The sequence below is a fragment of the Bipolaris maydis genome (genome assembly GCF_028858645.1).
Source record: "Bipolaris maydis strain C4 unplaced genomic scaffold PSV08scaffold_4, whole genome shotgun sequence".
NCBI classification, from domain to species: domain Eukaryota; kingdom Fungi; phylum Ascomycota; class Dothideomycetes; order Pleosporales; family Pleosporaceae; genus Bipolaris; species Bipolaris maydis.
In genome coordinates this window covers 1,068,701-1,096,686 of record NW_027093860.1, presented here as the reverse complement: position 1 = coordinate 1,096,686, position 27,986 = coordinate 1,068,701, and the positions used below count along the sequence as shown (strand labels likewise).

At 50.2% G+C, this 27,986-nt stretch overlaps 14 protein-coding genes and 1 non-coding gene across 15 annotated transcripts; 11 read left to right on the top strand and 4 right to left on the bottom strand.

Annotated features, from left to right (window-relative positions):
- Positions 1-68: 68 nt before the first annotated feature.
- On the top strand, positions 69-628 carry PSV08DRAFT_349565 (uncharacterized protein; the record flags this gene model as incomplete). Its single annotated transcript, XM_066092823.1, has 2 exons — positions 69-441; positions 519-628. 2 exons carry the CDS (start codon positions 69-71, stop codon positions 626-628), a joined length of 483 nt encoding a protein of 160 aa, XP_065949438.1.
- Positions 629-1,290: 662 nt separating this feature from the next.
- PSV08DRAFT_282789 (uncharacterized protein) lies at positions 1,291-1,987 on the top strand. The gene has a single exon (XM_066092566.1). It carries the CDS (start codon positions 1,521-1,523, stop codon positions 1,806-1,808), a length of 288 nt encoding a protein of 95 aa, XP_065949437.1. The 5' UTR covers positions 1,291-1,520; the 3' UTR covers positions 1,809-1,987.
- On the bottom strand, positions 1,870-2,823 carry PSV08DRAFT_34062 (uncharacterized protein). The gene has a single exon (XM_014223991.2). It carries the CDS (start codon positions 2,726-2,728, stop codon positions 1,931-1,933), a length of 798 nt encoding a protein of 265 aa, XP_014079466.1. The 5' UTR covers positions 2,729-2,823; the 3' UTR covers positions 1,870-1,930.
- An 813-nt stretch (positions 2,824-3,636) lies between these two features.
- On the top strand, positions 3,637-4,640 carry PSV08DRAFT_400468 (chrd superfamily protein). The gene has a single exon (XM_014223989.2). It carries the CDS (start codon positions 3,911-3,913, stop codon positions 4,532-4,534), a length of 624 nt encoding a protein of 207 aa, XP_014079464.2. The 5' UTR covers positions 3,637-3,910; the 3' UTR covers positions 4,535-4,640.
- Positions 4,641-5,381: 741 nt separating this feature from the next.
- On the top strand, positions 5,382-7,124 carry PSV08DRAFT_282753 (amino acid permease/ SLC12A domain-containing protein). Its single transcript, XM_014223988.2, has one exon. The coding sequence runs from the start codon at positions 5,419-5,421 to the stop codon at positions 7,003-7,005; it is 1,587 nt and encodes a 528-aa protein (XP_014079463.1). The 5' UTR covers positions 5,382-5,418; the 3' UTR covers positions 7,006-7,124.
- A 2,196-nt stretch (positions 7,125-9,320) lies between these two features.
- On the top strand, positions 9,321-10,183 carry PSV08DRAFT_245657 (uncharacterized protein; the record flags this gene model as incomplete). The annotated part of the gene is made up of 3 exons (XM_066092330.1): positions 9,321-9,823; positions 9,917-10,059; positions 10,137-10,183. The coding sequence occupies 3 exons, from the start codon at positions 9,321-9,323 to the stop codon at positions 10,181-10,183; spliced, it is 693 nt and encodes a 230-aa protein (XP_065949436.1).
- Positions 10,184-11,599: 1,416 nt separating this feature from the next.
- Positions 11,600-13,134, top strand: PSV08DRAFT_282745 (Bud-site selection protein). The gene has a single exon (XM_014223986.1). It carries the CDS (start codon positions 11,622-11,624, stop codon positions 13,014-13,016), a length of 1,395 nt encoding a protein of 464 aa, XP_014079461.1. The 5' UTR covers positions 11,600-11,621; the 3' UTR covers positions 13,017-13,134.
- Positions 13,135-14,099: 965 nt separating this feature from the next.
- PSV08DRAFT_282722 (uncharacterized protein) lies at positions 14,100-15,352 on the top strand. The gene is made up of 2 exons (XM_066092565.1): positions 14,100-14,750; positions 14,836-15,352. The coding sequence occupies exons 1-2, from the start codon at positions 14,210-14,212 to the stop codon at positions 15,216-15,218; spliced, it is 924 nt and encodes a 307-aa protein (XP_065949435.1). The 5' UTR covers positions 14,100-14,209; the 3' UTR covers positions 15,219-15,352.
- A 713-nt stretch (positions 15,353-16,065) lies between these two features.
- On the top strand, positions 16,066-16,752 carry PSV08DRAFT_245654 (uncharacterized protein; the record flags this gene model as incomplete). Its single annotated transcript, XM_014223984.1, has 1 exon — positions 16,066-16,752. One exon carries the CDS (start codon positions 16,066-16,068, stop codon positions 16,750-16,752), a length of 687 nt encoding a protein of 228 aa, XP_014079459.1.
- Positions 16,753-17,029: 277 nt separating this feature from the next.
- PSV08DRAFT_360694 (major facilitator superfamily domain-containing protein) lies at positions 17,030-18,735 on the bottom strand (the record flags this gene model as incomplete). Its single annotated transcript, XM_014223983.1, has 4 exons — positions 18,421-18,735; positions 17,946-18,371; positions 17,628-17,877; positions 17,030-17,578 (listed from the first exon to the last, which is right to left on the bottom strand). Exons 1-4 carry the CDS (start codon positions 18,606-18,608, stop codon positions 17,030-17,032), a joined length of 1,413 nt encoding a protein of 470 aa, XP_014079458.1. The 5' UTR covers positions 18,609-18,735.
- A 510-nt stretch (positions 18,736-19,245) lies between these two features.
- PSV08DRAFT_282714 (uncharacterized protein) lies at positions 19,246-20,754 on the top strand. Its single transcript, XM_014223982.1, has 2 exons — positions 19,246-19,521; positions 19,574-20,754. Exons 1-2 carry the CDS (start codon positions 19,338-19,340, stop codon positions 20,284-20,286), a joined length of 897 nt encoding a protein of 298 aa, XP_014079457.1. The 5' UTR covers positions 19,246-19,337; the 3' UTR covers positions 20,287-20,754.
- Positions 20,755-21,041: 287 nt separating this feature from the next.
- PSV08DRAFT_360692 (uncharacterized protein) lies at positions 21,042-23,055 on the top strand (the record flags this gene model as incomplete). The annotated part of the gene is made up of 4 exons (XM_014223981.1): positions 21,042-21,101; positions 21,167-21,189; positions 21,280-22,868; positions 22,922-23,055. 4 exons carry the CDS (start codon positions 21,042-21,044, stop codon positions 23,053-23,055), a joined length of 1,806 nt encoding a protein of 601 aa, XP_014079456.1.
- Positions 23,056-23,777: 722 nt separating this feature from the next.
- Positions 23,778-24,741, top strand: PSV08DRAFT_175799 (ketose-bisphosphate aldolase; the record flags this gene model as incomplete). Its single annotated transcript, XM_014223980.1, has 3 exons — positions 23,778-23,860; positions 23,908-24,287; positions 24,338-24,741. The coding sequence occupies 3 exons, from the start codon at positions 23,778-23,780 to the stop codon at positions 24,739-24,741; spliced, it is 867 nt and encodes a 288-aa protein (XP_014079455.1).
- A 506-nt stretch (positions 24,742-25,247) lies between these two features.
- PSV08DRAFT_t14 lies at positions 25,248-25,336 on the bottom strand. Its single transcript has one exon. It is a non-coding gene; the product is annotated as a tRNA-Gln (tRNA).
- Positions 25,337-25,725: 389 nt separating this feature from the next.
- Positions 25,726-27,752, bottom strand: PSV08DRAFT_360690 (carboxyl transferase; the record flags this gene model as incomplete). The annotated part of the gene is made up of 3 exons (XM_014223979.1): positions 25,726-27,160; positions 27,209-27,303; positions 27,353-27,752. 3 exons carry the CDS (start codon positions 27,750-27,752, stop codon positions 25,895-25,897), a joined length of 1,761 nt encoding a protein of 586 aa, XP_014079454.1. The 3' UTR covers positions 25,726-25,894.
- Between the last annotated feature and the right edge of the window lie 234 nt (positions 27,753-27,986).

Genomic DNA, 27,986 nt, shown 5'->3' with positions numbered 1-27,986 from the left:
TGTCGCGCGTTGTGCTTGCCGGGGGTTTTTTCCTTGTTCGGTGCTGATACAGATACATGTTACGTAGCATGTCTAATGGCGGCGGCTCCATTGGAACACTGGCATGCGATGAAAAGGGGAGTTCGCTTTTTACGGGTCTGGCAGCGCACTCGGGCGCTTTCTACACGGATGTCAATGGGCCTGATAATGGGTGTGCGCCGTCGAAGGAGGTACCCTTGCTGGAAATCCATGGTGGAGCCGACAAGGACGTTCCGTATGCGGGAGGCAAGGGTCAAGGCGGCGAACTGCCTTCAATCTTCAACTGGCTGAACTCATGGGCGCTGCGCTATAAGTGCGAGAGCAGCAGTGTGAATATTACGTTTGGGAGCGAGGTGCGACATTGGTATTGGGGTTGCGGTGGAAAATCCGGTCTAATCCAGCATTACGAAGTGACGCATTTGGGTAAATCTTTCCTCTTGTTTTTTTTCACTCTAGAATCAGAGTATTTGTTATTTGATTGTACTAATGAGCGATCGTAGGTCATGCCTGGGCTGATACCGAACCCAATTTCTCGCAATCGTATGCGCAGCAAGGACCTACGGTCGTTCAAGCGAGCAGAATCATCATGGGTTTCTTTGACTCAGTTTGAATATGATGGAATGTCTTGAGTGAGAAAACCCGCTCAAAAGAAGGGGGTTGACGCACTATAATGTAATGGAACAACAAGGGCGTGGCGTCTCTGATGGCTTTAACGACGTGTGTATACAAAACACGGGTGGCAATCGTAATGTTGAGGAACGACTTAATGTGCAAAGAATGTCCGGCTTGGACACATCTATAATCCCACGGCTATTCATGATCCTTCCATTCTAATGCGGTTAATATGTCAAACTCATCTGACACATTTGACACGCGCGTCACGCCCGAGTGAATGGCTGAAACGCATGCCGAGACAACGTGCTAGGGAGCTCAGCCACATCGACGCGTCAATTATGATTGGCCTGTGAGTTACTCGATCATCTATGTGGCACAGAAGCGAGGCTAATGCGACGATGCGTAGGGAGATGCTTTGACGGTGAAGCGGAAGAGTGGCACTGCGGGTGTTCTCCAGCTACTCGTCGGGCGTAGCACAATAGGAGATCACGCATCAACAGCCTCAGGATCCCGCTCATGCCATCACGCGCTTACGGTGATGGTGACGAAAAAAGGGGACTATGCACTTAGGAGCCTTAAGGGGATATAAATGTAGTATACCTACAAGCCAACTCAACAAGCAGCTTCACTTCCAACTTCAAGATCCCACCACCTAATACTATCTTCTCAATTTGCCGTCTGTGACCGCGGATTCTTTGACCTGGTGTCTTTAACTCACATACATATTTCTTTCTCTCATCAAGCATATACCCAACTCTTCACATAACCAACCATCTATTAAATCAATCCAAAATGCGTTTCACCATTGCCACTCTCTTCACTCGTAAGTAAATGGCAGCCCACATATCACTATGACACTGTGGAGCTAACACTTTCAAGTTGCCGCCATGTCCATGGCTCAGGTCACGCCTAACAACGCGGGTGCTAAGAATGTTGGCCAAGGCAATGGCGCACAGTTCATCACAGGTGGATGTGTGTCTGATGCCGATTGCAGTTCAAAGTGCTGCGCCAAGGTTGCCTCGAGTGGCAAAGGTGTATGCAGTGCTGAAGTAGCGAGTAAACAGAACGGAAAGACGGGTTGCGGTTTCAAAGACCCCAATGCTGCCGCCGTGATTGCGGCCGCGAAAGCTCAGGTTGAGCGCCAGGGATTCAAGAGGGCTGTCCGAAAGGAATAGATGGCGAAAGCCTTAGCCCGAGGAAGTGCTCAAATAACGGCCCAAAAATCGAATCAATGATCAAACAAATCGTCATGTCCCCTCATGTGTGTCACTTTCCGCGAATATCGTGCATCACGGTTTCATGTCATAAAGCTGTTGCCCGCACCAAAAGCTGCCCACAGCCTCGTGACCCACAGTGCGAGAATCAACTCCCTACACGTTTGGTCGAGATCGCTCCTCAGCTCGATCGTTGGCATCTTTCCTCCATAGCCCATCTTCATCACCTCAGTGGCAACGACATGGCCTTCCGAGTCTTTCCACTGGCTAGGCTCCATTTCATTCCTGCGCTGTTTAATGGCTTTGGTGAAACTACCAAGCTTCCCACATGTCATAATCTCGATTGGCCGACTGCCCGGTGTCGGCACATGTGCAACGTGCCAACGGCGTAGGCCAAACCGTATCATTAAGTAACCTGGAAGCGCACGAGCAGACTTTCCCTGGACGTAGTATTCGTTTATGACGAAAGGCGGGTCCTGGGCTTCGTAGAGGAGGCCGCTGCTGGTGAATGGGACATTTAGTGCGCCAGCTTGGAGCATTGTGACTTCTTCTGCACGTAATCTGCGCATCCCTAGTTTGTTGATGGACGTATCGAGGAGGGAGGAGAGTTGATAGGCGGGAGCATTGGGGGTGTGAATGAAGGTACCGTAGATGGTGAAGGTGGTGGCTTTCTCATCAACGACGGCGTAGGCAGGCGGTAGTTCTGGTGGAGGCAATGCAGAAGCGATCGCGGGTGGCGCCTCAGACTCTGGGGAATCCCGTTCCGCCCGTGTGGGTTCAGATGGCGGTGGCAGCGGAGTTGTTGGTACACTTGTACGCGGAGATGCGACGACGGCTTCTTCATACGAAGGAATCGGCGGATCAGCATGCGATGGAGCCATGGCGTGAAGAAGTGAGGAGGAGAATAAGGGCGGCGAGCTGGTCAGTCTGGTTGACTGCGTGTGAGAAAGTCCATTATACGAAGTCTGAGGGGCTGTGTCCTGCCAAGCATTTTGTTGTGAAGCGGAGGAATGTACTGGCGGGATCCCCAGATGACGCGGCGGGTGGCGGTCCCGTGCTCTCCGAACTTCTATGACGCACTATTCACTTCTCTAACACGACCGACAGTATGTATGTACCTATATGTACATGTATATGTACTGTCTCTATGCCTCGAAACAATCACTCCCTGTCATTTCCTCGCCGATTCCGAGCCTGGTGTCTCTTGTGCTGTACACCGAGGTTCAGCAATGGCCTCGGGTACAGTTGAATGGCCTGCGCAATCGATCATGATATGCGAAGCGGACCATGGGACTGATGCACTTTTGTCATTGAGCCTTGACAAAGCCCTCTGAATATTCTACTACTACAAACATCTCGTCACATGATCAAAAGAGCTATGCAGCGGGAAGTTCACGTCAATCTACATGACGGGCTTGTCAGATAAAGAGCCGCGAATCCTCCTCAGCCTCAACGCATGCGTTTCCTCCGCTGATCTGTTACAAACCAGCTTGCCTGAGGATGGCGACTCATAAAATCGGACGACAAACAAGCAAAAATATACGCAAACGGCTATGGCATCGCTGGGCCAAGACGCAAGGCGCCCCTTCATGCCGAACTGGATGCACAAGTAACACGTCCAAGAAAGGCTTCTACCAGCCTCAGCTACCGTGCGCATCCGCACCCATGTATTCCGTCTGTGGGGGTGTTTGCTATTGGCGGTGGTTGTTTACAACAACTGTTTGGTCGAACTGGCTCTCCAGGTGTTGGGTGGGCCAAGATGTGCGAGACTTGTAATGTGTCGCAGAGTTGCCTCAAATATCGGGATTCGTGCATCCAGGCCAACACCAAGCCTTGGTACTAAGGCATTCACGTACGATTTTCAAAACTTCCTGCAGCGTGCGTATATATAAAGGCCACAACGAGCTGATGGGAGAACTCGGTAGGAGTAATTCACTGTTGATCAGTCTCTTCACACATTCTTTCTTCTCTTCTCTTTCGCTTCTTTCAAGTCTGTACCCTCGTTTCATACGACTTTCTTCGACGCCTTTTGGATTGTTTTCTTCAGATCAGCAATACTCATAATGTATACCGCAACCCTCACTACCATGGCGAGCTTGGTCCTCAGCGCAGTGGCCGCGCCAATTACCGCATCACCCATGGACCTCGGCAACGGCCATATGCAACTATCATTCTCCATCGACATCAGCAACAAGGAAGCAGGAGTAAATGCACTCGATGCCAACGAACTCTTCACATTCACTTCCATGCATGCCGTTCACGCCGTTCCCGAGGAAGTCGTCAACGGTACCGAGCCTACGGGTGGCATCGCTGGCGCTTCCGGAACATTCAACTTCGGAATCAACAGCGCAGCCAACATGATCTGTTACAACATCACCCTGCACAACTTCCAGGGCAAGTTTGACTCCCCAGCCACAACTGCAACCCACATCCACGAGGCTGCGCGCGGCGCAAGCGGACCACCCAGAATCGCATTCCCCAACCCGGAACCGGTCAATGGAGATGTGGCAGTGCGAAACAGCGCAGGATGCCTGAAGGGGCCCTTTACTACTGGCGTCATGGTCGAGGGCAAGGATTCAGGCGAGGGCTTCCACGTGAGCATGATTGAGGCGAACCCTGCTGCATTCATGGCAGACACTCATTCCAGTTTGGCGCTGCCTGGTGCGGTCCGTGGCCAACTGGCTTAATGTTGCGCGAATAAAGGGGCAGCTAGGAAAAAAGACGTTTGGGATTGAGATTGCTCAGGCCTGATAGTAGCAGTATACCATTTATTCTTAATACATACATTTTTCTGGCACATGGTGTTTGGTGTCGAGATTGGTGATGCTGCGTATGCCTTGGAAATGAGGAAGGGAAAGTGAGACACTATGCTCTTGAAGGACTTGACTACCTGAAACCAACAGCAATCAATCCGGAGGGCAAGAATAATACATGAACAGAGGTGCAGTGACCTGGTAGGATACCTGGTGGAAAAAATCAACAGACCATCATAGCGATCGGTGAAAAGTGTATGGGGCCGAGATTCGTTTCCCATTCTTCCGAGACAGGCAGCTTAGTTCTAGATGCGTTCTAGAAAGACCACAAAACCCACCTTGACCCAGAAAAACTCAACGGGATCCTCTTTTCACTTTAAACCATATCAAGAAATACATTTTTTCATTCGTGAAATGACGGCATTGTCAAGATTTTGGCCAGACTAAAAAGGTTCGCATTCTTTTACTTACGGGAGTACTAGCCCGATTCGTCTAGCGTTGCAGAAATCCTATGCAGGTGGACACCCAGAGGCAAATGTAACCCAAACTTTTTCTCCAACTCCCCTCTTTCCCACCCAATCCAAGGCGAGAGAAATGGCGTGCTCTGTTGCCCGCAGCTGAGCTGCTACTGCAAACCCAGAAAGGATCGCTGACTCGTGGCGCAAACCATGTGTCCACCCAAGCCCGCCTTGTGTTGGACCCCCAAGGCATCCCAAGCTTTTGCCATGAAAAGCTTCCTTAAGTCTCGTCTCTGAGCTTTGCTCACTTCTTTTTGTTTTGCATCGCGTCGCAGCCTGATACTGCTGTATCAAACCATAATGACGGCCGTGGATCCCGAGAAAGCTCCCCGCGATGTCGCGACATCGCCAGACACGCTGACGGAAACGCCTTCACACTTCATCAACGAGGACCGCCTGCGACGGTCCCTCTCGGCACGTCAAGTTCAGATGATCGCAATTGGAGGAACCATAGGAACCGGACTCTTCCTTGGTACTGGCAAGGCCCTCGCGACTGGAGGACCTGCTTCTCTACTCATCTGCTATTCCATTGTTGGCTTCATCGTCTTCTGCACTATGCTGTCTTTGGGGGAGATGGCAGCTTTCGTTCCCGTGGCAGGGTCTTTTTGCACCTTTGCTGGGCGCTACGTGGACGATGCGTTTGGATTCGCGCTGACGTGGAATTATTGGTTCAACGACGCTGTCAGCACGGCAGCGGATTTGGTTGCGCTTCAGTTGTTGATCCGGTATTGGAGCGATAGTGTTCCCTGGTATGCGTTGGGAATCGCCGTATGGGTGCTTATTGTCCTGGCCAATATCATCAACGTCAAAGCGTACGGCGAGTTGGAGTACTGGCTGAGCTTGCTCAAGGTGGTAACCATTATCATTTTCATCATCTTGAGCATTGCGGTGAATGCTGGTGGAAACGTTGGCTATGGATATATCGGGGGGAAATACTGGACTATCGGCGACGCGCCATTCGTGGGAGGCATTGGTGGCTTCGCGTCCGTCTTTGTTACAGCCTCATTCGCATACGGAGGAACCGAGTCGATTGCAATCACCGCCGGAGAGACGCGCGATCCTGCTCGCACCCTTCCAAGAGTAGTGAAGAATGTGTTTTGGCGCATTCTACTCTTCTATATTCTCACAGCTACCATGATTGGCTTCAACATCCCTTACAACTACCCTGGGCTCAGCACAAAGTCCAGTCGCACATCGCCATTCACTATTGCGTTCCAGATGGCAGGATCAAAGGCTGCAGGTTCGTTTGTCAACGCTGTAATTCTTACTAGCGTTATCTCTGCTGGAAACCACGCCCTCTACGCCGGATCGAGACTGCTCTACACCCTCGGCTCCAACGGTCATGCGCCCAAAGTCTTCACCAAGTTGACGCGTTACCAAGTCCCGTGGGTATCGGTCATGACGACGAGCATCGTGTCAATTGTACTCTTTTCCCTTTCCTTTGCTGGATCCGGTCAAGTGTGGACATGGTTGCAAAATATTGTCGGTGTCTCCAACCAACTAAGTTGGATTTGCATCGGCATCGCATCTCTCCGCTTCCGCGCCGGTCTCAAAGCCCAGGGCAAAGAGCATCTTCTACCCTTCCGCAATTGGATGTACCCATGGGGCCCCGTTATTTGCATCGTTCTTAACACCTTCATCGTCTTGGTCCAAGGCTGGACCGCTTTCAGCCCAAGTTTTGCCTCTGTAGACTTTGTCAGCTTCTATCTTGAGCTTCCAGTCTTCTTCGTCATGATTGTGGCATGGAAGCTTATCAAGAAGACCAAGTTCAGGAGAGCAAGCGAGATGGATTTGGAGACGGATGTATATACAAAGGATGATATGGAGCCGGAGGAGAAGGGATGGAAAGGAACAGGGAAGAGGGTAGCAACGTGGTTTTGCTTCTAAGCGCGTTTCATTACTACAAGAGTATTTACGTCAGTGCAACGGAGAAAGAACAATAATGTTTTATGTCCAATATCGACAAAGCTGGTCCGAGACATGTGAAAATACATTCATTCTACAGTGCTAAAGAGTTCTTTCCCTACCAACCTTGGAAGCCCGAAAGCACCTGTTTACGCTATGTGAAGCGCATTCTGTGAGTTGTTGTTTGCTTGTTTACCAAGGCAATTGCTCCTACCTTGAAGAATGGTCACCAACGCAGGCGAGACGTAATGCCAAGCGTTTCTCAAGGGCAGTCGCTGCAGGTATATAATCCCGCATCTCAGGCTTGCTCTCGTTTTCTCTTTTTTCTTCACGACATTCATTATAAAGCATTAAGTAAGTTCATACCCAATCGTTCCCACTATTCAATGCATCACCATGCACACTTGTTGTTCCATCTTTTCTTGCTTTCACGTTTCACCCCCTTTCTCCCACCGATTTCCCTTTACCTTCGCCCTCCTAGAAAATCGACACAGTTTGGCGATTTGAACACTAATATTTTGCAGTAATGCCAATTTTTTTTTCAAGACTCTTGCGGTCCCCGGTGGTGAGGGGGCCAGCGCGGTAAGCCTTTCACCTTCCACTTCTGACCCCAGAGGTTTACTTCTGTTTGTCACTCATGGCTAATCTATATTCATTGGTACAGTCCTGTCCGGTTCTACCGGACCGTCGGGTCACCCCAGAGAAGGGTGAGGAGAAGGGACCACCGCGGTGGTCAACGCCCATTTGCAAAGCGCCTGGGACCCTTGGCAGCGGTCGGCACCTGGGTGATGACAATAGTCCTCACTACCTAGAAGGAGGAACTCAGGTCCGCCATTGCCGAGGGTTCCCGGGAGGTTTACAAATGGGCCATGGCCCAGTTGGCCGCTTCGGCGTACTCCTGTCTGTTCACCAATCAACTTTGTGGAAATTTTACTAACAATTGTCACAGTGTACGTCCGAACCGGCCAATGGGCCATGCCAGACACCGATCCCTTCTCTGACCCCTGATCAGGGTCCCGACGACGTCGCTGTGCCTCCCACCACCGGGTAAACAAAAAAAAAAAAAAAAAAAAAAAAAAAAAAAAAAATGGAAACCTCCTAAAACCGGCTGCCAGGAAGGAGGGAACAAAATGGAAACCTCCTAAAACTGGTGGGAGGGCGGAAGGAGGAGCAGTGGATGGGATCATGATTCGCCGTCAGCAATTTTCTCCATCACCGTCGACCATTTCCTCTCTTCGCTGTCGAGATCATCATCGAGCTTATCCGTCATTGCTGCCGCCTAGACTTCTCACCCATCCTTGCCCTCTTACCTACACGATCAACATAGCTGCCAGACGGACCACCGAAGGGTGTCTTTGGAGGTATTGGAGGACCGTTTCTGGTCGGTGGTAGGATCGGAGGCTTGTGGGTAGTCAGTGGTGGAACATGGATGTGGATTGACTTGGGGGAGGGCAAAGGGCACATGAGAGGTGTTGGGTCTGCAGTGTGTTACTGGCTAGCGACGAACAACGACGCTCCTCATCTCATGGACGCTCTCATTCCACGGACGACGCCCCATGGATGCTCCCTTCTCATGGATACTTCCATACCAGAACCTGTTCGGCCTGCTGATCCTGGAGAAGCTACGATCTATTTTAAAGAGTAAAAGATGTGAAATTTTGTGTACAGTAGATTGTCATTCAATTCTATGAGTTTTAGGTTATCGTTTCTCTCTTGCTGTGCTCTATCTTTTAACTTAGCAACTACGTGTACCGACGTGTGCGGGTGGAGGCGAAGGTGTGATGTGTTTCCTGAATTTGCTGAGTGATCACGTGTCACTCTGTTCAGCGACCACGCAGCAGTTGCGTACTTAGAATCACTTCGCGACTAAATTTGGGTATATAGATGCAGAAAAGGCGAATATATGTAATTATATAGACAATAGCTTGGAGAGTTTATTCAGGCCTCTTCCTTTGCTCAAAAAAAAAGACCTTCAAATCCCTTGGTGGCCGTCAATGCGATATTTGACATGCCTGCGAGGGCATTGGTCGGGCGTTATCGAACCATGGATGTCCCAGCCCTGAAGCGAATATTTGCCGATACATTGAGGCAGCGTGAGTTGTATGGATTTGGTCAGGTCGAACTGGCCATGGTCAACCGTGGGTTTGTGCCAACTGTGATCCAGTCATCATGGCCAATATGCACAATAACTGTCATGGTCTACCCATTCCGCCTTCAACATCCATGACACCACTCTACACACATTCTACACAACCACACCCACCCAGATTTATCTAATACCACTACTCAAAAACATCATGTCTCTGGCTTTAAACTCCGTCCGGACAATGGGCCATGTCTCGATCCTGCGTAACGCACCTGCTCTCTTCATAGGGGTATCCCGACTCCATCGAACAACTCTTTTCCAGCAAAGCCTACGGGTCTTCCCAACATTCACCCAGAAAGAAACGTCAAAAGCGATGATTGCGGCGCCAAAACCAGTGATCCCAGCAGTAGCGCCAAGAGCGGTGTCCCCAGTATTCGTATCAAAGCTGATAGACCCCGAAACACGACAACGGCACCGCATCAAGCGAATGGCCGCCCAGCAAATATACCAACAAAACGCAAAAAGACTGTCTGTAACTATCTACAACGCCGGTCCAACCTTGTATCTCGGCCATTTCGGTAGTAACTACTACGACTATGATTCTGAGGATTCCGAGCAAAGCGACAGTAACCAATATGAATGGATTTTGCGCGCGTGTTTCCACGGATTTTGGTCTGCGCTTTTCACTGTTGTTTATGAAATTGCTCGCGGCAGGTACGTACCTCTACTATTCCTAGACACGTTCCAATCTGCGGATATGCGGGGAAAAAAGGTTACTTTGGAGACTAACAATGAGAACGTATTTAGGCCACTCGGGGAAGGAGCTTGGGAAGATGAGGAAGAATGGGATGATAATGATGAGATTAGAGAGCTGGAAGAGGAAAATGATGAGTTGAGGGATGAGATTGGGAGGTTGAGGAGGGAGAATAGCAAGTTGAAGGGGCAAAGTGGTGAGTTTGTCTGCTTTCCTTTTTACTTCAAGGAGGGAATGGTTATGTTGAGTGGCTTTGCTAACGAGATGGTTTAGAGGAGGAGTTTGAGGATGAAGAGTTTGATCGGCTTGTAAATGGTTAAAGGAGTATGGCACTTGGGAATGTTTTTGTACAGCAAGTAAGGACGTTTATAGGTTGACTTTGCGAAGTTTCCGAGCATTTTTACGTAGTTTATGTTATGGCTGCAGCTCTTCACTTTCTTAAATTTGAAAGAGCATATTGAGAAAGTGGTAGGAATGGTTACCGTGGTTTTGATGTTCTTTTAATATCCTTTTTTCCAGTACAGTCAGAAGTCCTTCGGAGATTTGGGGCCTTTCCCTGTGCTTACTAGTGATACCAATCGGGTCCACCACTAACTCATTTCATTACATCATCAGGAGATTTGATGACTAAATGGAGGCTAGTGGCTTTCTCCCCTCTCCCTGCATTATGGAGGTTGATGAAGTAGGCTTGGCCCATGAATAGTCCGGTTACGTCACATAGCTTAATCACTAAACTGTAACTTCTTAAAATACTACACATTGTTCACGTTTCAAATTTCTCCAAAGAGTGTTGAGCCTTTTGCTTTGGCTTTCACCAGCGTACCGGAAATGAGATGTCAGATCTCTTCAACGATCCTATCTAGTGCTTACACAACAACGAGGTTTGAGTTTGTACCTTTCAGCAGATTTTAGAATAAATTCTGATCCTTTCTGGCCGTCTTCTTATCCCTCTTTCTCCTTTGCTTTTCTTGTACAAGATACAAGCACTTTCGCTCTGATCCAACAACAATCCTTACGACATACAATTGAATCAACACAATTACCGCCAGTAGACCGTGAATACAACAAGGTCTATATTTAACATGCGTCACTCGGTTTCTATCGCCATTCTTGCTGCCATGATGGTGGGCGTCGGACTATGTAGTCCAAAGCCTTGGAATCCGTATGCCAATTTTCCCAAAGTACACCCGCCGCCACAGCAACAATATCAGTCAAAATGTATCAGTGGCTCATGTGTTTCTGTAAGTTTTGATTGTTCACTAGAATGGGAGATGATAGTTGGTTGGCTAATCTCATTCTAGGGTTGCGATACTATTAGTCATCATTATGGTACCTGCTGCTGGGGGAAGGTCAATCAAGATCCTAGTGATGTTCTCAAGTACGATAAACAGTATGGATGCTGGGCGGCTGGGGATTGTGCGGATCCTTGTCCGTAGTAGAGTGTTTACTTGGTTGAACTCGGACTTGTGTAGAATTGGATTATTTACATGTCGCATGCTTGGGTGCAAGATTGGGCGGAAAGACGGGATTAGATCTATTGCTTATACCTACTAGCTACTATCCACATTTCCTGGTGAGACTACTGCGATTACATTTATGCACAGATTAAGGTCATAGTTGCTGAGGGTATTGGCCCTGTTGTAACAATCCAGTATAGCGAGGGCACAGTCGGGCCAAGGTCCTTATCGATAAGGAATCAGTGCATCTCCAAAATTTCGGCGCGACACCTTCAAACCAATCCAATCACCATCACCCAGCATGCCCAAACGAAAGCGCTCCTCACCTGCTCCCGCAATCGAGTCGGTTTCCAGGTCAACACCCGCAAAATGCGCCAAAATCTGTGAGAAGCGTCTCGCTGATGCGCAAAAGCCTTTGCTTCAAGCACTGCGCCATGCCTCTATGCTTGAGCGCCAGAAGCACAGTCGCAGAAAGAAATACGCGGTGAACAAGAACCAAACCAAGACCATTCATCGACTTAACTCTGAGTACGAAACGCTGAAAGCACTCAATTTGGAACAAGTGGGCGATCAGCATTTGCGCAAGACGCTGGCAAGGGTCAAGAGCTTGAAGGATGCCGAGCCATTGCAGGAATACATTGCTGGGATACGAGAGGGAAATAAAGATGCACATACGCTTAATGTCACGGCACGGCTTTTCAAGGTCAAGCAGGTGAAGAACGTAGTGGACCGTGTGGTCGAGGATTTGAAGGGCATACTTGGAGTCGCCAAGGGCAAGGATGATGCGAAGGAAGAAGCTGGCGGAAAGAAGGTACAAGACAAGAAGGCGCCGAAAGATGAAGAGACTACCAAGAAGGAGGATGTTGATATGAAGGACGCGAGCGATGAGGGAGATGATCCATACATGGCATTCAGCGCACGGATAGCAGAGCCTTCGTCTGGCGAAGACGAGAGTGAAGCTTCTGTGACGGACGACGAGCGGCCTCCAAGTATCGTGGATAGCGACAGCGAACACGATCCTGATGCTGATCTCGACGCCGACAGTGAGAGCGAAAGTGAAGAGTTGGGTGAGGTTGAGGAGGCCAGCGGCGCGAATGGCGAATTGCTATCGAACGAGGACTCTGAGAATTCAGGCTCTGAGGATTCCAACTCCGGGTCGGACTCTGACTCCGATTCAACCGCCATACCTACCAAAAAGACCAAGACCAAGGCCATTGAAGAGAAGCCAACAACCTCTGCATTTATCCCCGCCCTCAGTCATGCCGCCTACTTTTCCGGCTCTGAATCAGAAGCCTCAGACCTTGATGTAGACGTGGCTCCACGAAAGAATCGCCGCGGTCAACGTGCCCGTCAGAAGATTGCAGAACTCAAATACGGACAAAAAGCAAAACATCTGGAAAAGGCACAGCGCAATGCCACCTTCGATCCTAAGCGCGGCGCAGTGAGCGGCACTGACAAGCGTCAAAGACGAGGCAAACCACTGGGTCGTGGACCGCAGCAGAGTGGAGGTAATGCAGAGCCTTTGGGCGAGAGAAGCGACAAAAAGGATAGGAAGATTGGTGTTGGCGCGAAGAGGGATGACAAGGGCGAGCTGCATCCTTCCTGGCAGGCAGCCAAGATGGCCAAGGAGAGCAAGAAGCTCAAGATCGATCTTAGTGGGGCCAAGCCGGCGGGAAAGAAGGTTGTTTTCGATTGAGATACCCAGAGGAGCCTATGTAAAGTTTGTTTATCGATTGGTTATGGCCATTCTCGCACCAGGTACATGATCTATGTAGGATGTGCGGTTTCCTCACTGAAAGCAGCTTTTTCCATACTACGATAATGATGAGGATGGAATTTTTGTCTTTCTCGAAGCCATTGTGTGGTCAATGTTCGATTGCCTATTGCCTGCAGCCAGGCCTGGCGATCTTGCTGAGCTTACAGCCGACAGGGCACCTACCGAAGCCCCGCTCTATTGCGACCGTTCCCACCTATTCTGACCTGGGGAAACGTGCTTGTGGCGCAGGGTAGATCATTATTGTCTGCTGGACAAGTGTTCCTCCCCATGTGCAAAGAAGTCTGCATCCTTGAAACCCAACAATCAGGAGAATGGCTCTCGTGGACCCCTTTTTTCTTGGTAGTTGAGCCACTCGAACCGAAGAATGAAGACAAGTGGCCTCTGGAGCGCGTTTAGACTGATTGTGTTTAAACAAGCAATGACATCTTTCTTGTTGCCGACGGCGTATCCGTCTGTTGGCCTGCGCATCGCGGTATTACTCAATCTCGTCCAGAGCGTGGCGCAGCACAACAGTATAGCATGAGCCAATAGCCCCTGAGCTGCGCCTCAAAACTCTCGCCACGGCGGGGCCGAGGATCACAATACGTATGCGGAAAAAGGGAGCATCCGTTGCGCCAAGGAAAGCTTGCCGAAGCTTGGCTCACGATATCTTGCTATGCCAGCTCAGAGATGCCATGTTGTCCACAACTCATTCGAGGAAAACATTGGGTCTTTGATGTTTGATACCTACCAGTGCTTACAACTAGTATTGTCGCTGGATTTCACTGGGCATCACAGAGTTTGTTTCAGACCGCCAGCGCTGTGTGGTTGCTCGGTCCAAACTCCGGACGTAGCGACACCGCCTCACCGAGATTGCGCCACGTTTCATGCTGAGTCTTGTACGCTGGGCCTATGGATCTTTTGAGGGGGTCTTGGACAGACTAAGCTGCAGGTGCCATTGCGTCCGAGATCGGGTTGGGATGGCTTAAATGCCGCGTTTCCTTCAAGTACTAATACCTTGTCCACAGACACTTGACGTTTCTCATTCTTTCAATCCATTCCAACCAACCCACACTTGCATTTGCACCTTCTTCCTCTTACCACCCACACATCCACCCCCCCACATTTACACAATGGGTTTCCTCAGTGAATTGGTGTCAGAATTCACGGGCTCCAAGAGCGGCGGCGGCCAGCAGCAACAACAATCCGGATATTCCGGATATCCCCCACAGGGACAGTATGGTGGCTATCAGCAACAACAGCAGGGCTATCCCCCACAGCAGGGCTACCCACCACAGCAACAGGGCTACCCGCCACCACAGCAGTCTTCCGGACCACCACCAGTTTCCCCTCCATGGTACGCAGAGTGGGATGGACGCGAGAACCGGTGGATCTTTGTGAACCAGCAAAACGGTGAACGCACATACAACTACCCTGGCCCCGGCTTCGCACAACAGCAAGGCAGCTATGGTGCCCCACCACCACAGGGCGGATATGGCTACGGCCAGGGTGGCTACAGCAATCAGGGTGCATACAACCAAAGCGCATACGACCCTACACGTGGCTCCCAGCCAGAGGAGAAGAAGAGCGGAGGCAATGGCTGGAAGTACGCCGCAGCGGGTGCCGCTGGACTTGCAGGTGGAGCTCTACTAATGCACGAGGGTGATAAAATTGGTAAGGACCCCCACTCTCTCCATCCTCCCATCACCGCACTTTGCTCAAATAAAAAAACTTTGCTAACATGGTTCCCTCCAAACAGGCGAAAAAATGGACGAACTCAAAGACGACGTCGAAGACGCCCCCGAAAACGCCGCGCACTGGACCGGCGAGCAAGTCGGCCGCGCCGAGAACTTCGGCGACAATGTCGAACAGAAATGGGACGATGGTGTCCAGAACGTCGAGGATTTCCCTGAAAACGCAGCCAGGTGGACGGGTGACAAGGTCCAGGAGGTTGAGGATTTCCCTGAAGACGCAGCCAGGTGGACGGGTGACAAGGTCCAGGAGGTTGAAGATATCCCAGACGATATCGAGAATAAGTGGGATAACATGGTTGGTGGTGTGGAGAGATTTGGGGATAACATGGGGGATGCGTATGACGAGGGAAAGGAGGAGCGGAGGTATGAGGATGAGGAGGATTATTAGAGTAGAGATGAGGGATGGAAGCGGTTGGGGAGATGGAGCCATATACCAGCAACACTATATTCTGACCACTTCTATGAATGACTTTATTGCATCACTGTTCATTATGAGGATTCAATGAATGAATGATCTTGTTTTGATGAATTGGGCTGGGAAACCAGAATGGGAAATGCCATGATGCTGTTGGCGAGAAATCAAGCGTATTTTTCGTTTCTGACATGTGACAAGGGTCCCTGAGATGGCGCGTCCCTGTCATGTCACTGCTACTGCTGTTCATATGACGCGATTTCAAATAAGCCGTTAAAATTTAGCTACATTGCTACAAAAAAGACGGCTTCAGATAAAGATTGCTTGGATATACAATCGTACTTTCCATTGTTTCCTAACATTCAGAAGAATAGTCTCGATGAAGTTGGTTGATGTGCATATTTGGATAATGTTCACCACCGACTATTCCATTTTGACCGTGCTGTCATAGCTGTAGCAGCAGTGAAGTCCTTCAGTGTTTACAAACTCCATTCAAGTTGCCAGTTTCCTTTAAAAATATCCCGCAACTTCTTTTCTCTACTACAATATATCCATTGAGCAGCTCTCCCCACGCTCACATACACACATGCATACTGAACACTGCACACTTCATACTAAACACATCTGAAATCTCCACCAAAACACAATGGGTATCTGTAACTTCCTCAAATCACCCGTCCCTCCACCCCTCTACCTCCGTACATCTTCCCCCCTTCAAAGAAACACACCCTTTCTAACACATTTTTAAACAGACAGCGACCCAAACTCCCGAAATTGCTACCTCTCCCCCACCCCAAGCACCACACAACCCTCCACATGCAACATGCCCTGGGCCCGCAACTCTCGCGGAAACCCAACAGCAACACAATGCGGAACCAACTACAACCACACCGCACTCCCACAGTCCAACGCCATCAGAAGCAACACCAGCGCCGCGCCGTACGGCGCTTCCACTCGCGGTAGAGCAACACCGAACAGACAGAGTAATTACGCCCAACAAACTTCTAATCAAGGAAGAACAACATGGAATAGACACGGCAGCTACGCCCAGCAAAGTTCCCATCACGGAAGAACAGCACCATCAAACAGATATGCCAGATGTGCACAAGCCACCAATGCCAGCGGGACACGCATATCGCAGCCCCGAAATTATGCCAACACCGTTGCTTCGAGAGCATATAGCCAGCGCTCTCCGTTCAGCCAGGGCGCTCGTACCGCTGCATCGGCGCAAGGCGCACAACGCACAGTTGGGAATCAGAACCGTGGTGAAGTTAGTGTCGAGAATGCAGCTTCCGGTACGAGAGGAGCTACAGCTGTGCAAGGACGAGGCGCAGACAAGGGATACTCTATTGTTCCGGCTTCGCGTGCTGGGGGTGCTGCATGGCAAGGGGGAAGTGGGGGACCGGGGGTGGTGGGGTATTCGTACGAGAGTGTGCAGCTGGGGGGACGGGGAGGGAGTAGGTGGAGTAGGCTTAGGATGTTTGTGTGGCGTGGGGTTTCTGGGAGGTGAGGAGGTTTGATGGTGTTGGGAGGGAAGAATGGGGGAGATGGTATACTGAATTTTGTTTGGCTAGTTTAGAATGTACATTGGAGAGCTTTTTACTCTGGCTTTGGGATGGGATGTATGTATAATAATGACTGTGTAGATAGTACTGTTTCTCAGACGCCTAATTTCATGGTATAAATCTATGTAATCTATTTCTTGCTCATTGATACGATACATGCAGTCACCACCAGTATTGACAGTCTATCATGGTACATACAAAAACAACAATTCATCCTGTCCTCTAGAAGAAACTGTTCAACCCATCCTTGCGCCTCAGCGTAACATGCAAGAAAATGTACACAACAACACCAAAGCCCAACATTCCTGAAATAACGCCAAAGCCCATGAGATATTTTGGTTTGTCATCAGCTGGGAAAAGGTACGCGCCGTATATTTGCGCCAGATTTCCAAGTGCATTGACAAGCGCGATAGCAATAGCCCTGACTTCAGGCTCCATGGATCCAAATGTCGCGCTGGCGTATGATAGCGAAACGGCGTTGGATGACCACAGACCAGCAGCCATGAGGACGAGGAGGGCGTAACGTGCCGTGAAGTTGTAGATCACACAGACCAGGATCGAGGTTATAAGCGAAAACGTGAGCCAACATGCAATTACAAGACCACGGTGCATGGAAATAGCGTCGGCAAAGTATGTTGTTACTGCGGTGCAGACGAATGCGACAGCGTAGATCGGAACGGTCATGTACTGTGCGGTGACGGTGTCTTTGTAACCGAGGCCATTGACCAACGTGGGATAGAAGTACGAGAGGGTGGAAGAGCCGACAATGACCTCCAAGGTATTAGTCACATGGTTTTGACAAACACGACGAACTACTCACCATATAACCAAGGACAAATCCGATAGTCCTCCAGTCCATGATTGCGAGGCGGAAAGATTTGAGCTTGCCAATTCTTACATCACCGCTCACGTATGTCTGAATACCACTTCCTCGGAGACGTGCAGTAGCGATGAGCCGCTCGCGATCAGTCAACCGCTTGGTATTTGCTGGAAAATCCAAAAGGAGGAAAGAGGCGATTCCAGCCCAGACAATAGTTGCAGCTCCTTCAATGATGAATAGCCAACGCCAGCTACACGGACATGGATTAGTATGTTTCAAAATTCGAAATCCTGAGATTAGCATTGAAGATCCACTTACCCACGTAGACCACCAGTTCCCTCCATACCTCCAGTAATAGCACCAGCGAGGAGACCTCCAAAGGCGCCACTGAGAATGGCTGCTGACATGTACACACCAAAGCGTTTCGACTGCTCGTCCTTCTTGTACCAGGACGAGATGATGAGGATGATACCTGGGGCAAAGCCAGATTCAAACACTCCGACAAAGATACGAAGCACAACAAGATGCTTAAAGTCGTGGATAGCGCCCATAACACAAGTCAAAGCGCCCCAGATGGCCATGATGACAGGAAGGTATACGGAAGGCTTTAGTCGGACCAAGAGCATATTTGAAGGCGGTTCAAAGGCGACGTATGTGACAAAGAAGACAACTAGAGCAATTGAGTACTGGTTGGAAGTAAGACCCAGATCATCTGCCATGCCAGCAATCTTTGCGTTGCCAATACTGGTCCTTGATCAGTCTTTGCAACTTCAATTTTCCGGAAGCAGCTTACTTTGTGCGGTCCATATAAGACAACAGATACATCAACCACATGGTTGGAAGCAGGAAAGAATCGATCTTCTTCACCAACTGCTTCTCTTCCTCAGGTATCCAAGTAAAGTCCTCAGACACCTCGATCTGTTTTGTTGTATCCATATTTTTGATGTCGCCGGCTTCGAACGAATGGTGTGTTGACGACATGGTGTCTTGGTGTGAAAAAGCAACTGTTTACACGAAAAAAACCAAGTATGCGGTACGCTTTGCAGGGGGGATAAAAGGGTATCGTCTGCGACTTTCTAGAGATAGCCGCAAAGACGTCCTTTCTATTGTGCGACAGCTTGAAGCTTTATAGATCTTCTCTGCAAAGTCGTTTTGTTGTCTTTTCAAGATTTGATGTTGACTGCCCAGAAGTGCCGAAGTTGTATCGATCCCCACAGTGGATCGGCCCTTGTTCCCCTAGTACCCCAGGTCTTAGAACATTAGCCGAGATTACCAAATGCGGTCCAGCTGGGCTGATGCAGTGGTGGCAACGATTGGCTGCCACTGTCCACAGAACTGCATGCATAAAAGTATGGCTCGATGCGAGAGTGTGTCAATAAGCGAGCTCGCTGGCGAGGACCAAATCAGCTGCTGCCGGCTGGGTGTACATGCATTCGCCACGAACTCGTTCTGGTGTTGGTTTACTATCGGATAGATTTCCGGTACGGTGACAATACGCGTCACTCTTTTCCAGGGATCCTCGGTAGCGAAGTAAACAGATTGTCTTGCCACGGGCTGGTGTGGGGTTAAGGAAATGTGGTGTACTTAAACATGCGGGGAGCCTGTGAAGTAGGCGTCCAGCCATCCACCGGTTTAAGTATCTCAGCTCGCCGTACCTGCCATTTATCAATAGACTTCATCAAGCAGCCTGTTTTTAACCGCATTCCACTCATGTCTCCTTCTGCAATCGTGCCGCAGGCAGACCAGACGGCGCCTCCCAATGGTCACGTCAATGGCATCCAAGTCGAGCAGAGCGTGCCGAACCCCGTCTACCTGACCACTGAGCCAAAGGAGGATTTTGACTGGAAAATCACCCTCAGGGGCAAAGTGATCGCCATCACTGGCGCAAACAGAGGTTGGCCGACCCCTCTCTGACGCTCGGGAACGACACTAATGGGTACTTACAGGCATTGGCCTGGGACTTGCAACAGTATGCCTTGCAAACGACGCGGCAGAGATATATTCGCTCGACCTCTTTGAACCAGGCGAGGATTTCCAGGCGCTTCAAAAGGCGAACCCCAAGCGTGTGCACTACCTGCACTGCGATGTCACGTCTGAGGAAAGCGTCAACAAGGCGGTTGACCAGATTGTAGCTGAATCGGGCCGTATAGACGGCATGATTGCCAACGCGGGAATGACCAAGCATCAGCCAGCGCTCAATTTTGACCGCCCTCAGCTGGAGCAGCTGTTCAACCTCAATGTGTTCGGCGCTTACTTTTGCGCGACGGCAGCAGCGAAGAAGTTCATTGAGCTGGGCATAAAGGGGTCGATTGTCTTCACTGCATCCATGACTTCGTACCGCCCGAACCGGGCAGCACCGTCGGCGCCATATGGAGGGACCAAGGGGGCTGTTCGCAACATGGCGCACACACTAGCCATGGAGTGGGCGAAGCATGGGATTCGTGTCAATTCCATTTCGCCCGGTTTCGTGCGAACGCAGATGACGTATTATGTTGAGAAAGCGCCTGACTGGAATCTGAAGATGCAATATTATGGTGGCATGCCGAGACTGGCTGATCCTCGCGAACTTGGCGGAGCCTACGTATATCTGCTCTCCGACGGAGCCAGTTATACGACCGGCATTGACATCCCCGTGGCAGGCATTGTCGGCGCATGGTAATAGAGGCGGCTGTGGCTGTTCATTTGTGCGCGTTTCGTTTGTTTCATGATAGTGCTGCATTGGGCGGAGTTTGCGTGATAGATGGCCGGCCTGCTGGCTGTGAGGATGAATGAACATCCATTGGGTTTTGATGCAAAGAGAGTGTGTGTGTGTGTGTGTGTTGGTTTGTGCGTGCACTGGCAATGTTGGGGTTGGTGGAGAGGCGAGGGTTGGAGTTTGGAGTGAGGGCGGGCATGCTCATCCATTGCACGGAAGGAGCTCCCGCGGCAGACGGCAAGCGAGACAGAGACAAATGAGTCAGCCTCCCGCGGGCATCCATGCCACTCCCGCCGTGGCTTGGGCCTCCCCCTCAGGATGATTATTTCTTTAGTTCGCTGAGGATATTATTTGCGTGTCCTGGAAACCGTCTGAACCGAAGTAGTTGCAGTGCTCAGGCAACGCGGCCAATATATTAGGCATCCCTTCTTGAGCCGGACGGGGATAGTGCTCAGGCCTGGCGCGGGGTCTGTCGCCTCCCAAAGTCGCATGCATTCTGCACCATTGCCGCCCCTTCAGATGCCCACAGTACTTGCTGCTGCTGCCATTTCCTGCGAGAAATAATCCTTTCCAGCACTATCCGCCAGAAGCCTATTCGGTCCTGGCGTAGCTGGTCTTGTCTCCAACTCTTGCTTCCCCACGCGGTCAGGTCCGAGTCCTAAGCGAAGACACAAGGACCTTGACGCGAAGTCTTACCAGCATGCACGACATTGTTCGTGATGCCAGCATCCTCTACAGGCCCTCCTAAGCCTCGAAAACCCCGCCCTTCAAGAGCGCGAGTAAGTCCACGCCCACCCACCCTTTGTGCCATTTTCACTGACCCGATGTTTTCCGCCCTCGACAGGGTCTCCGCACAACAACCGGTTGGTAAGCTCCCCATGCCATCGCTCCAACGCGTCACCAAGACCCGCTGGACGATCAAGCCTGCTGCATCGGAACCTCTGCTAACCCGCCTAGTCTTACGTGTAGACGGAGAAGGGTCAAATGTGACGAACTCAGGCCTCGGTGTGCAACATGCACAAAGTCAGACCGAGAGTGCGTCTACTCATCCTCAAAGGATGTGTTGGCAGACACACCGAGCACCGTCTCAGGCTCGGTGCAGTCCACGTCGCCTGCACATGAAGATGCCTCTCCGTCTGCTGCCTTTTCACCTGCCTCGACAGCCTTTTCCCCGGGCTCAGCAGCCTCTGCGAGAAGACCCCTTCCTCGGGAAATCGATCCCCAGGTTTGGCAAGCCTCGCCTGAACTCTTGTTTGAGTCTCCTTCAACTGTCATCAATTCTCTGCCATCGCCCAATTCGGCGCCACTAGCCTATTACGACTTGCTTGCCGAAGATGCCATGAACAATATTGACAAGTATAATTTGAATCTCGACCTGGAGAGGACTGCCATGTCGCGAGCTCAGAGCCCCGACGCAGGAACGCCGAATGCAGATCCCCAGCTGAGCCACCAGGGGCAACAGGCCGAATCCGACTCCCAGATGCAAGAGCAATGGAACTCTACCAACGTGATACCCATCACAGACGATGAGCTTGTTCTTTTCAGGCACTACGTCAGTGTCATTGGACCCATTTTGGATCTGAGTGACCCTTCCAAGCAATTTACCACGGTTGTACCCGGCCTAGCCGTTCACAACGTGGGTTTGCTAAAGTCCCTGCTTGCTGTAGCTGCGCGTCACATGGCGCTCTTGAGTGAGCCGCAACTGCACCAACTCAGCCTCCAAGACCCTGCACCGAAACCCGAAAGCACCAGTGCCAATTTACGAAACCCATTGCTTCAAGCCGCAACCCAGTATTACTATGAAACGCTGCACTATCTCTCCAAGAACCTTTTCTACCCTTCATACTCGAAATCGAGGGAAATCATCTCAACCTCCATCCTCATCAGCACATATGAGATGTGGGACTCCGAGGGCCAATACAGCAATGGTGCATGGGAAAGGCATCTTCGTGGTATATTTTGGATTCAAAGGAGCCAAAACAACAATGGGGAATGCAGAGACCCGCTGCGAAGGGCTGCTTGGTGGCAGTGGCTACGTCAAGATTCATGGGTTGCTTTTCGTGAAGGGCGACGAGTTCTGACTATATGGAGGCCTACCAAACGTTTGATGGACCTGAATCCCGACGAATTAGCCCTGCGTATTGTGTACATTTGCGGAAGGTGTATAGACTTTGCTGCGACCGAGAAAAAGTATGACATAAATACGCGCATTGAGCAAGCCGGAAAGCTCCTCCAAGCGCTTGAAGATTGGCATAAAGCACTTCCTTCTTCGTTCCAGCCCATCTATCGAGGGCCCCCACTCAGGCCAGGTGAATCATTCACACCCATCTGGATCCACCCCCCTTCGTTTGCGGCTGCCGTTCAGAGCTTTCACGTTGGACGAATCCTGGTTCTCATCAACCAGCCATCCATAGGAGGTATCGATGAATTTCGAGTTCGACAACGAGCTATGGATGAGAGTGTCGAAACGATATGCGGTATTGCGTCGTCGCATCAATCAAAAGACATACCCAGTGCCATGAGCAATATCCAGGCCATTTACGCTGGTAAGCGTGCAACCATTATATACGTCATTTAAAATCATGCTTACAATGTTTAGCTGGTCTATGCGTACAGGACCCAGTCAAGCAGACGGCGATCATGCATCTTTTGGAGCAGACTCTTGACATTACAAGATTCCCGCCAAAAACATTACTCGCGGACCTTGCCAACTACTGGAGTGCTGAATCATGATTAAAACTGTAGTACTCAAATCTCACCCCACCCCACCCCCACAACCGTGTACACATGCCGACATACATGCTCGGCACGTTTGCCGCAATACTCCGCTCGTACGACCAGAGGAGACTCCACTATGCAGCTAAAATCAATCTGGATTGAGTCGTACTAGTAGCGCAATCTCATATTAGCGTGCCTGGGTACTGGAGCTAGGAACGAGTATAAGCAACGCTTAAGAACTATGGGACGCTTTGAGCATACCGTGACGGTTATCGGCGAGTAGTGGAATCTTTTCCGCTCTCCACAAAATCCATCGCGGGGTAGGACATGTGAAGCTCAATAGGATGGGGTAAAAGCGGAGTGCAGGTTGCTGAGAGTGGGCCTTCCCGGTGGTCTGCATGTTTGCGCCTCGTGTCGAGGCACAACCGCGGCACATCTGTTTCCGCACTTGCAGCGGGCACCAACTCTCCCTCCCGCTCTGCCCAGCCATTTCATACATGCAGCATGAGGAGCAGTGAGGCTGCTCGTCTCGCGCTCCAATCAGTGGCCCAGCATCTCCGCGTCTTCTCCGGACCTAAAATTTGCTCCGTCATCATGTCATCCTGTATTGCTTCAGTTCCGAGTCCTCTCGGAATCGTGAATCACAAGCACCAAGCCACCATACATTCTTGTGACTAACTTGTCCGCACTGTTGTTGACTCCCCTGCTCTCATATAGACATATACAACTCAGTCATCATGACTGCCAGCAAAGAAAACCGTACACTGGCCATCCTTAATGCCGCCGAGGCAGGCAACTATGGCGTCATGGCTGCCATTGCGTAAGACAGCATGTGCGGATACGTTGGAAAAAACTAAGGAATCTCAGATATAATTTGGAACAGTTGACTGCACTGGTGCGTGCCGCCGAAGCCAAACGATCTCCTCTCATAATTCAACTTTTCCCATCGACACTCAAGCAACTACCTTTGCTCGCTCACGCTGCTGCACATGCCGTTAAAACAGCCACAGTACCACTTTCTCTCCACATTGATCACGCACAAGATGTCGAGCACATCAGGGAGGTCATTGAAACTCTGCCTGTAGACTCTGTCATGGTGGATATGTCACATTATGACGAGGCCGAGAACCTGGAAAAGACTAGGATACTCACCAAGGAGTGTCATGACAAAGGGATTGCTGTCGAAGCCGAAAGTGGAAGGATTGAAGGCGGTGAGGATGGCATTGCTGATACAGGAGATCTTCAGGGTGAGCAGACCTGCATTTCAAAATCTCAATTAGTTACTAAATCTCAACAGCTCTCTTCACATCACCCGAAGACGTCGATAACTTCATCAACGCCGGTATCGACATCCTAGCCCCTTCCATCGGCAACATACACGGCGATTACGGTCCCGCTGGTCCCAAAGAAGGCCAGTTGCACTACAATCGCCTCGAGTCAATAAACAAACAGGTCAACAAGCGCGTACGTATCGCCTTACACGGTACCAACGATTTTCCCCCAGAGGTCATGCAACGCTGCATACGATCCGGCGCCATCAAGCTCAACGTAAACAAACTGTTGCTCGAAGCCGGCAATGAAATCCTGCGGAAGAATGCATCGACAACCTTGCTGGCAAAGTTGATCGATATGCAAATGGAGGCGATACAGAAGGAGACGGAGAGGTGGATGGATATCTGTGGAAGTAGTGGGAAGGCTTAGAGGATGCAACTAATGGGTCAAGACAGGATGGAGGACATACCCGACATTACCATGTTTCTTCAGCCTCTCGGAGTGTCTGAATAAGTGAGACTAGAAATAAATCATCAATATAATTTTGAGAAGTGCACAATGATTGAAGTTCTTTTTTTCTTTCATACTAACGCCCGTACCAGCTAATTCGTATATTTAGGAAAAAAAACCCCACTAAGAATCAAGGACATCTCTCGTTCCTTATGTTGTGATTCGCTCCTAAGAACAGCCACTCCTAAAAATGCGTCTAAACTACAAATACAAAATCATGTTACCGCTTTGTATAACTCGTTCTTTCTTCACTCAATGCAAGCAATGACGTTGACAGCAGTAAAAAAAAAAGACACGAAAGGTTGCTCACGAAATATCTCGAAAGTGATCTCGGAAGATCACTTAGAAGATGACACAGTAATGTTTTGAAAAAGGTATCCCGAAAATTTGTCTCAAGAAAAGGTCCCAAAAGTCTTGAATAGACGAGGTCTTGCCCGGAATCGAACCGGGGTTGCCGGAAATCATCTGATATCAGAATCAGAATCCGGAGTGATAACCGCTACACTACAAAACCGATGCTAATTTACTTAGTTGTAAAATTTATATAATGCAGCTGAAATTAACGGCACGTACCTAACACGAACAATATGCTGGGAATGGAGAGAGACCTGAATGCATTTGCATAGGTTAGAGTTTGAAGTGTGGGGCTTGGTGGGGGTGAGGGGTAGTTTTGAATCTAAAAAAAAGAAAACATCATGATGATATTAGGTAGTTAGGTGTGGCTGGTTTTGGAAGTTCATACGTATCAATTTTATCTCACAGAACAGAAAATCGTAAGAAAAAAAATGCATAGTGGGCTAGAAGTGGAGAGTTGGGTAATCGACAGAACGTTGTGCTGTGGGAATCTCATGCCGAACGTCTCGGGTTGAAGAAAGAACCTTTTGTTTGAAAGAATGCGGATTGTAGTTATTTGTGTGAATGACTATGTAAAATACTAAACTCTCCCATGTTGATTCAGGTGATGTGGATACTTGGAATATCTCGTTACGCACAGCAAAATCTTGGTGTATAGTACATTCTATCTTCATCCACCCTCAACACCCAACTTCACTCCCACCCCACCGCAACCCCTTTACGAAAACGAAGGCTGCAACTTGCCCGCCACCCTCTCCAACACCCTCTCAGGCAACAAACTCTCATACACATGCCCCACCCACTCACAGCACACGCGCCGCGTAAACGCCGGATCAATAATCTCCTCAATCCCAAACGCATTCGCCGTGCGCACCGGATTCATCAACCGCCTATACTCCGCTTCTAGCTCTTTATACCGCATCTCACGCGCTTCTTTACCATGCGTCCGCTCAACCTCCTTGAGCTCAAACGAGTGCCCGACTTCGATACCGCCTTCGAGCGGCAACGAGCCCCAGGTTCCAGACGGCCATGCAACGCGCATGCGCGGGTCCCGGCAGTCTAGCATGACGCCGCCAGCGACGCCGTACACGCGGCGCACAATGACGTTGAAGATGGGCATCGTGGTGCTGTAGTAAGTCCGGGCGAGCGTGATTCCATGGCGCATCGTCGCGCTGCGTTCTGCGACGGTGCCGATGGCGTAGCCGGGTATATCGACGAATTGGAGCAGGGGGATGTTGAAGACGTCGAGAAATTTTAGCATTCGGGTTATTTTCTGGGAGCCGAGTGCGTCCAGGGCGCCCGCGTTGACTTCGCAGTTTAGGGAGACGATGCCGATGGGTTTGCCCGACAAGCGGGCGAGGCCGACAATGGCGGTGGTACCCCAGAGGGCGCCGATTTCGAAGAAGGAGTTTTGGTCGACGACTTCGGTTATGATGGCGCGGGGGTTGTACATTCGGTTTTTGGCTCGTGGGATGATTGAGCGGAGAGTTTGTGATGTGCGGTCGATGGGGTCGGTGCAGTTGATTGTTGGGGGAAGTTTTGTGCCACAGTCTGGAAGGTAGCTGAGGACTGTTCTGATTTGTTCGAAACAGCCTGCTTCATCTGGTGCTAGGTTGTCGATTGTGCCATTTGTACAGTGGACCGCGGGACCTCCAAGGTCGGTTACTGACAGATCTTCTTCAAATGTGGCGTTCTTGACGACGTTTGGTCCTGCATTGAATAATGATCCAATGTCTCCAGCCATAACAGAGAAGTGGCAAGCAACTACGCGTGCGGCTCCTAAGCCAATGGCCGGACCCAAAACTGCACCCAGATTGGGTATGCCGGCGTTGAGTTGGCTTACGACGTGTTCGAAAGCTGGCAGTGGTGGAATGTAGGAGTAACCCCAGGAGCGAATCGTAGTGACAGAGCCTCCACCAGAAGAGCCATCTACAAGCTTCACAATCGGAAGTTTAAGTGAAAGAGAAAGCTTCTCCATGTACAACTAGATCTATGAGCATGCGTGCAAGTTTAATATATGATTCAAACTTACCGTCTTCTCCATCAACGACCCATCAGCATGCCCAGCACGTATCGAAAAGTCATCAGCCGTAAAAACGATTTTTCTTCCTCTTAACCTTCCAAATCCTGTAATTCGTCAGCATCTCCCGCTCACATAACTCACGTAGAACATTACCTTGCACATTATTCGAAGGTACGTATTCTTCTGGCTCTTCCTTCGACGGCCCCACCTGCTTCCACTTGACAGTCCCGCTAACACTACCAACTTCCTGAAAACTACCCTCATCAAGCAGCTGCTCGACTCGTTCGCGCACCCATAGTTTTCCTGCCTGCTTCTGGCGCAAGTAGCCTCGATTGCTAGTATCAGGAGTCGCAGCGGTCTTGCGGAGCGTCGCAATCTGACCAAGAATATCCGAGTAATCAGCTGGTAAATCTGAATCTGTAGCCTTTCTCCGCCGTCGCTTCGGCGTGTTTGGCGCAATGTGTGAGCTGACCTGCTCAAGCCTAGCTTTCGCAGAATCGGACGGCGTTGACGCGTCTGTGGGTGGGGAGTTCTTCTGCTCGTCGCCGGCCATTATGAGAAGATCAGAGATTATCAGATGCAATTGCTCTACTACAAAACAGAATTCTTGCGAGGGACCCTGTTAAGAAAGTCACATTGGAAGGAGTTGACCTGATACACAGGTGGTGCGGTCGAATGTTGGGGTAACGCCGGGGAACCGAGGCATATTTCCCGCATGTAGACTAGTCGACGGCAATGCCGAAGTCGTTTGACCCAGATCGTCATCGTATTTATGGGTCTGAATAGG

What these genes read in the sequence shown, in the direction of transcription:
- PSV08DRAFT_282722 (XM_066092565.1), top strand. Translation starts at nt 14,210, where the DNA reads ATGGGTTTCCTCAGTGAATTGGTGTCAGAATTCACGGGCTCCAAGAGC. An exon ending in GCACGAGGGTGATAAAATTG is followed by an intron (nt 14,751 to 14,835) that starts GTAAGGACCCCC and finishes CCCTCCAAACAG; the next exon opens with GCGAAAAAATGGACGAACTC.
- PSV08DRAFT_400468 (XM_014223989.2), top strand. Translation starts at nt 3,911, where the DNA reads ATGTATACCGCAACCCTCACTACCATGGCGAGCTTGGTCCTCAGCGCA.
- PSV08DRAFT_282745 (XM_014223986.1), top strand. Translation starts at nt 11,622, where the DNA reads ATGCCCAAACGAAAGCGCTCCTCACCTGCTCCCGCAATCGAGTCGGTT.
- PSV08DRAFT_34062 (XM_014223991.2), bottom strand. Translation starts at nt 2,728, where the DNA reads ATGGCTCCATCGCATGCTGATCCGCCGATTCCTTCGTATGAAGAAGCC.
- PSV08DRAFT_282789 (XM_066092566.1), top strand. Translation starts at nt 1,521, where the DNA reads ATGTCCATGGCTCAGGTCACGCCTAACAACGCGGGTGCTAAGAATGTT.
- PSV08DRAFT_282714 (XM_014223982.1), top strand. Translation starts at nt 19,338, where the DNA reads ATGTCTCCTTCTGCAATCGTGCCGCAGGCAGACCAGACGGCGCCTCCC. An exon ending in CATCACTGGCGCAAACAGAG is followed by an intron (nt 19,522 to 19,573) that starts GTTGGCCGACCC and finishes GGGTACTTACAG; the next exon opens with GCATTGGCCTGGGACTTGCA.
- PSV08DRAFT_282753 (XM_014223988.2), top strand. Translation starts at nt 5,419, where the DNA reads ATGACGGCCGTGGATCCCGAGAAAGCTCCCCGCGATGTCGCGACATCG.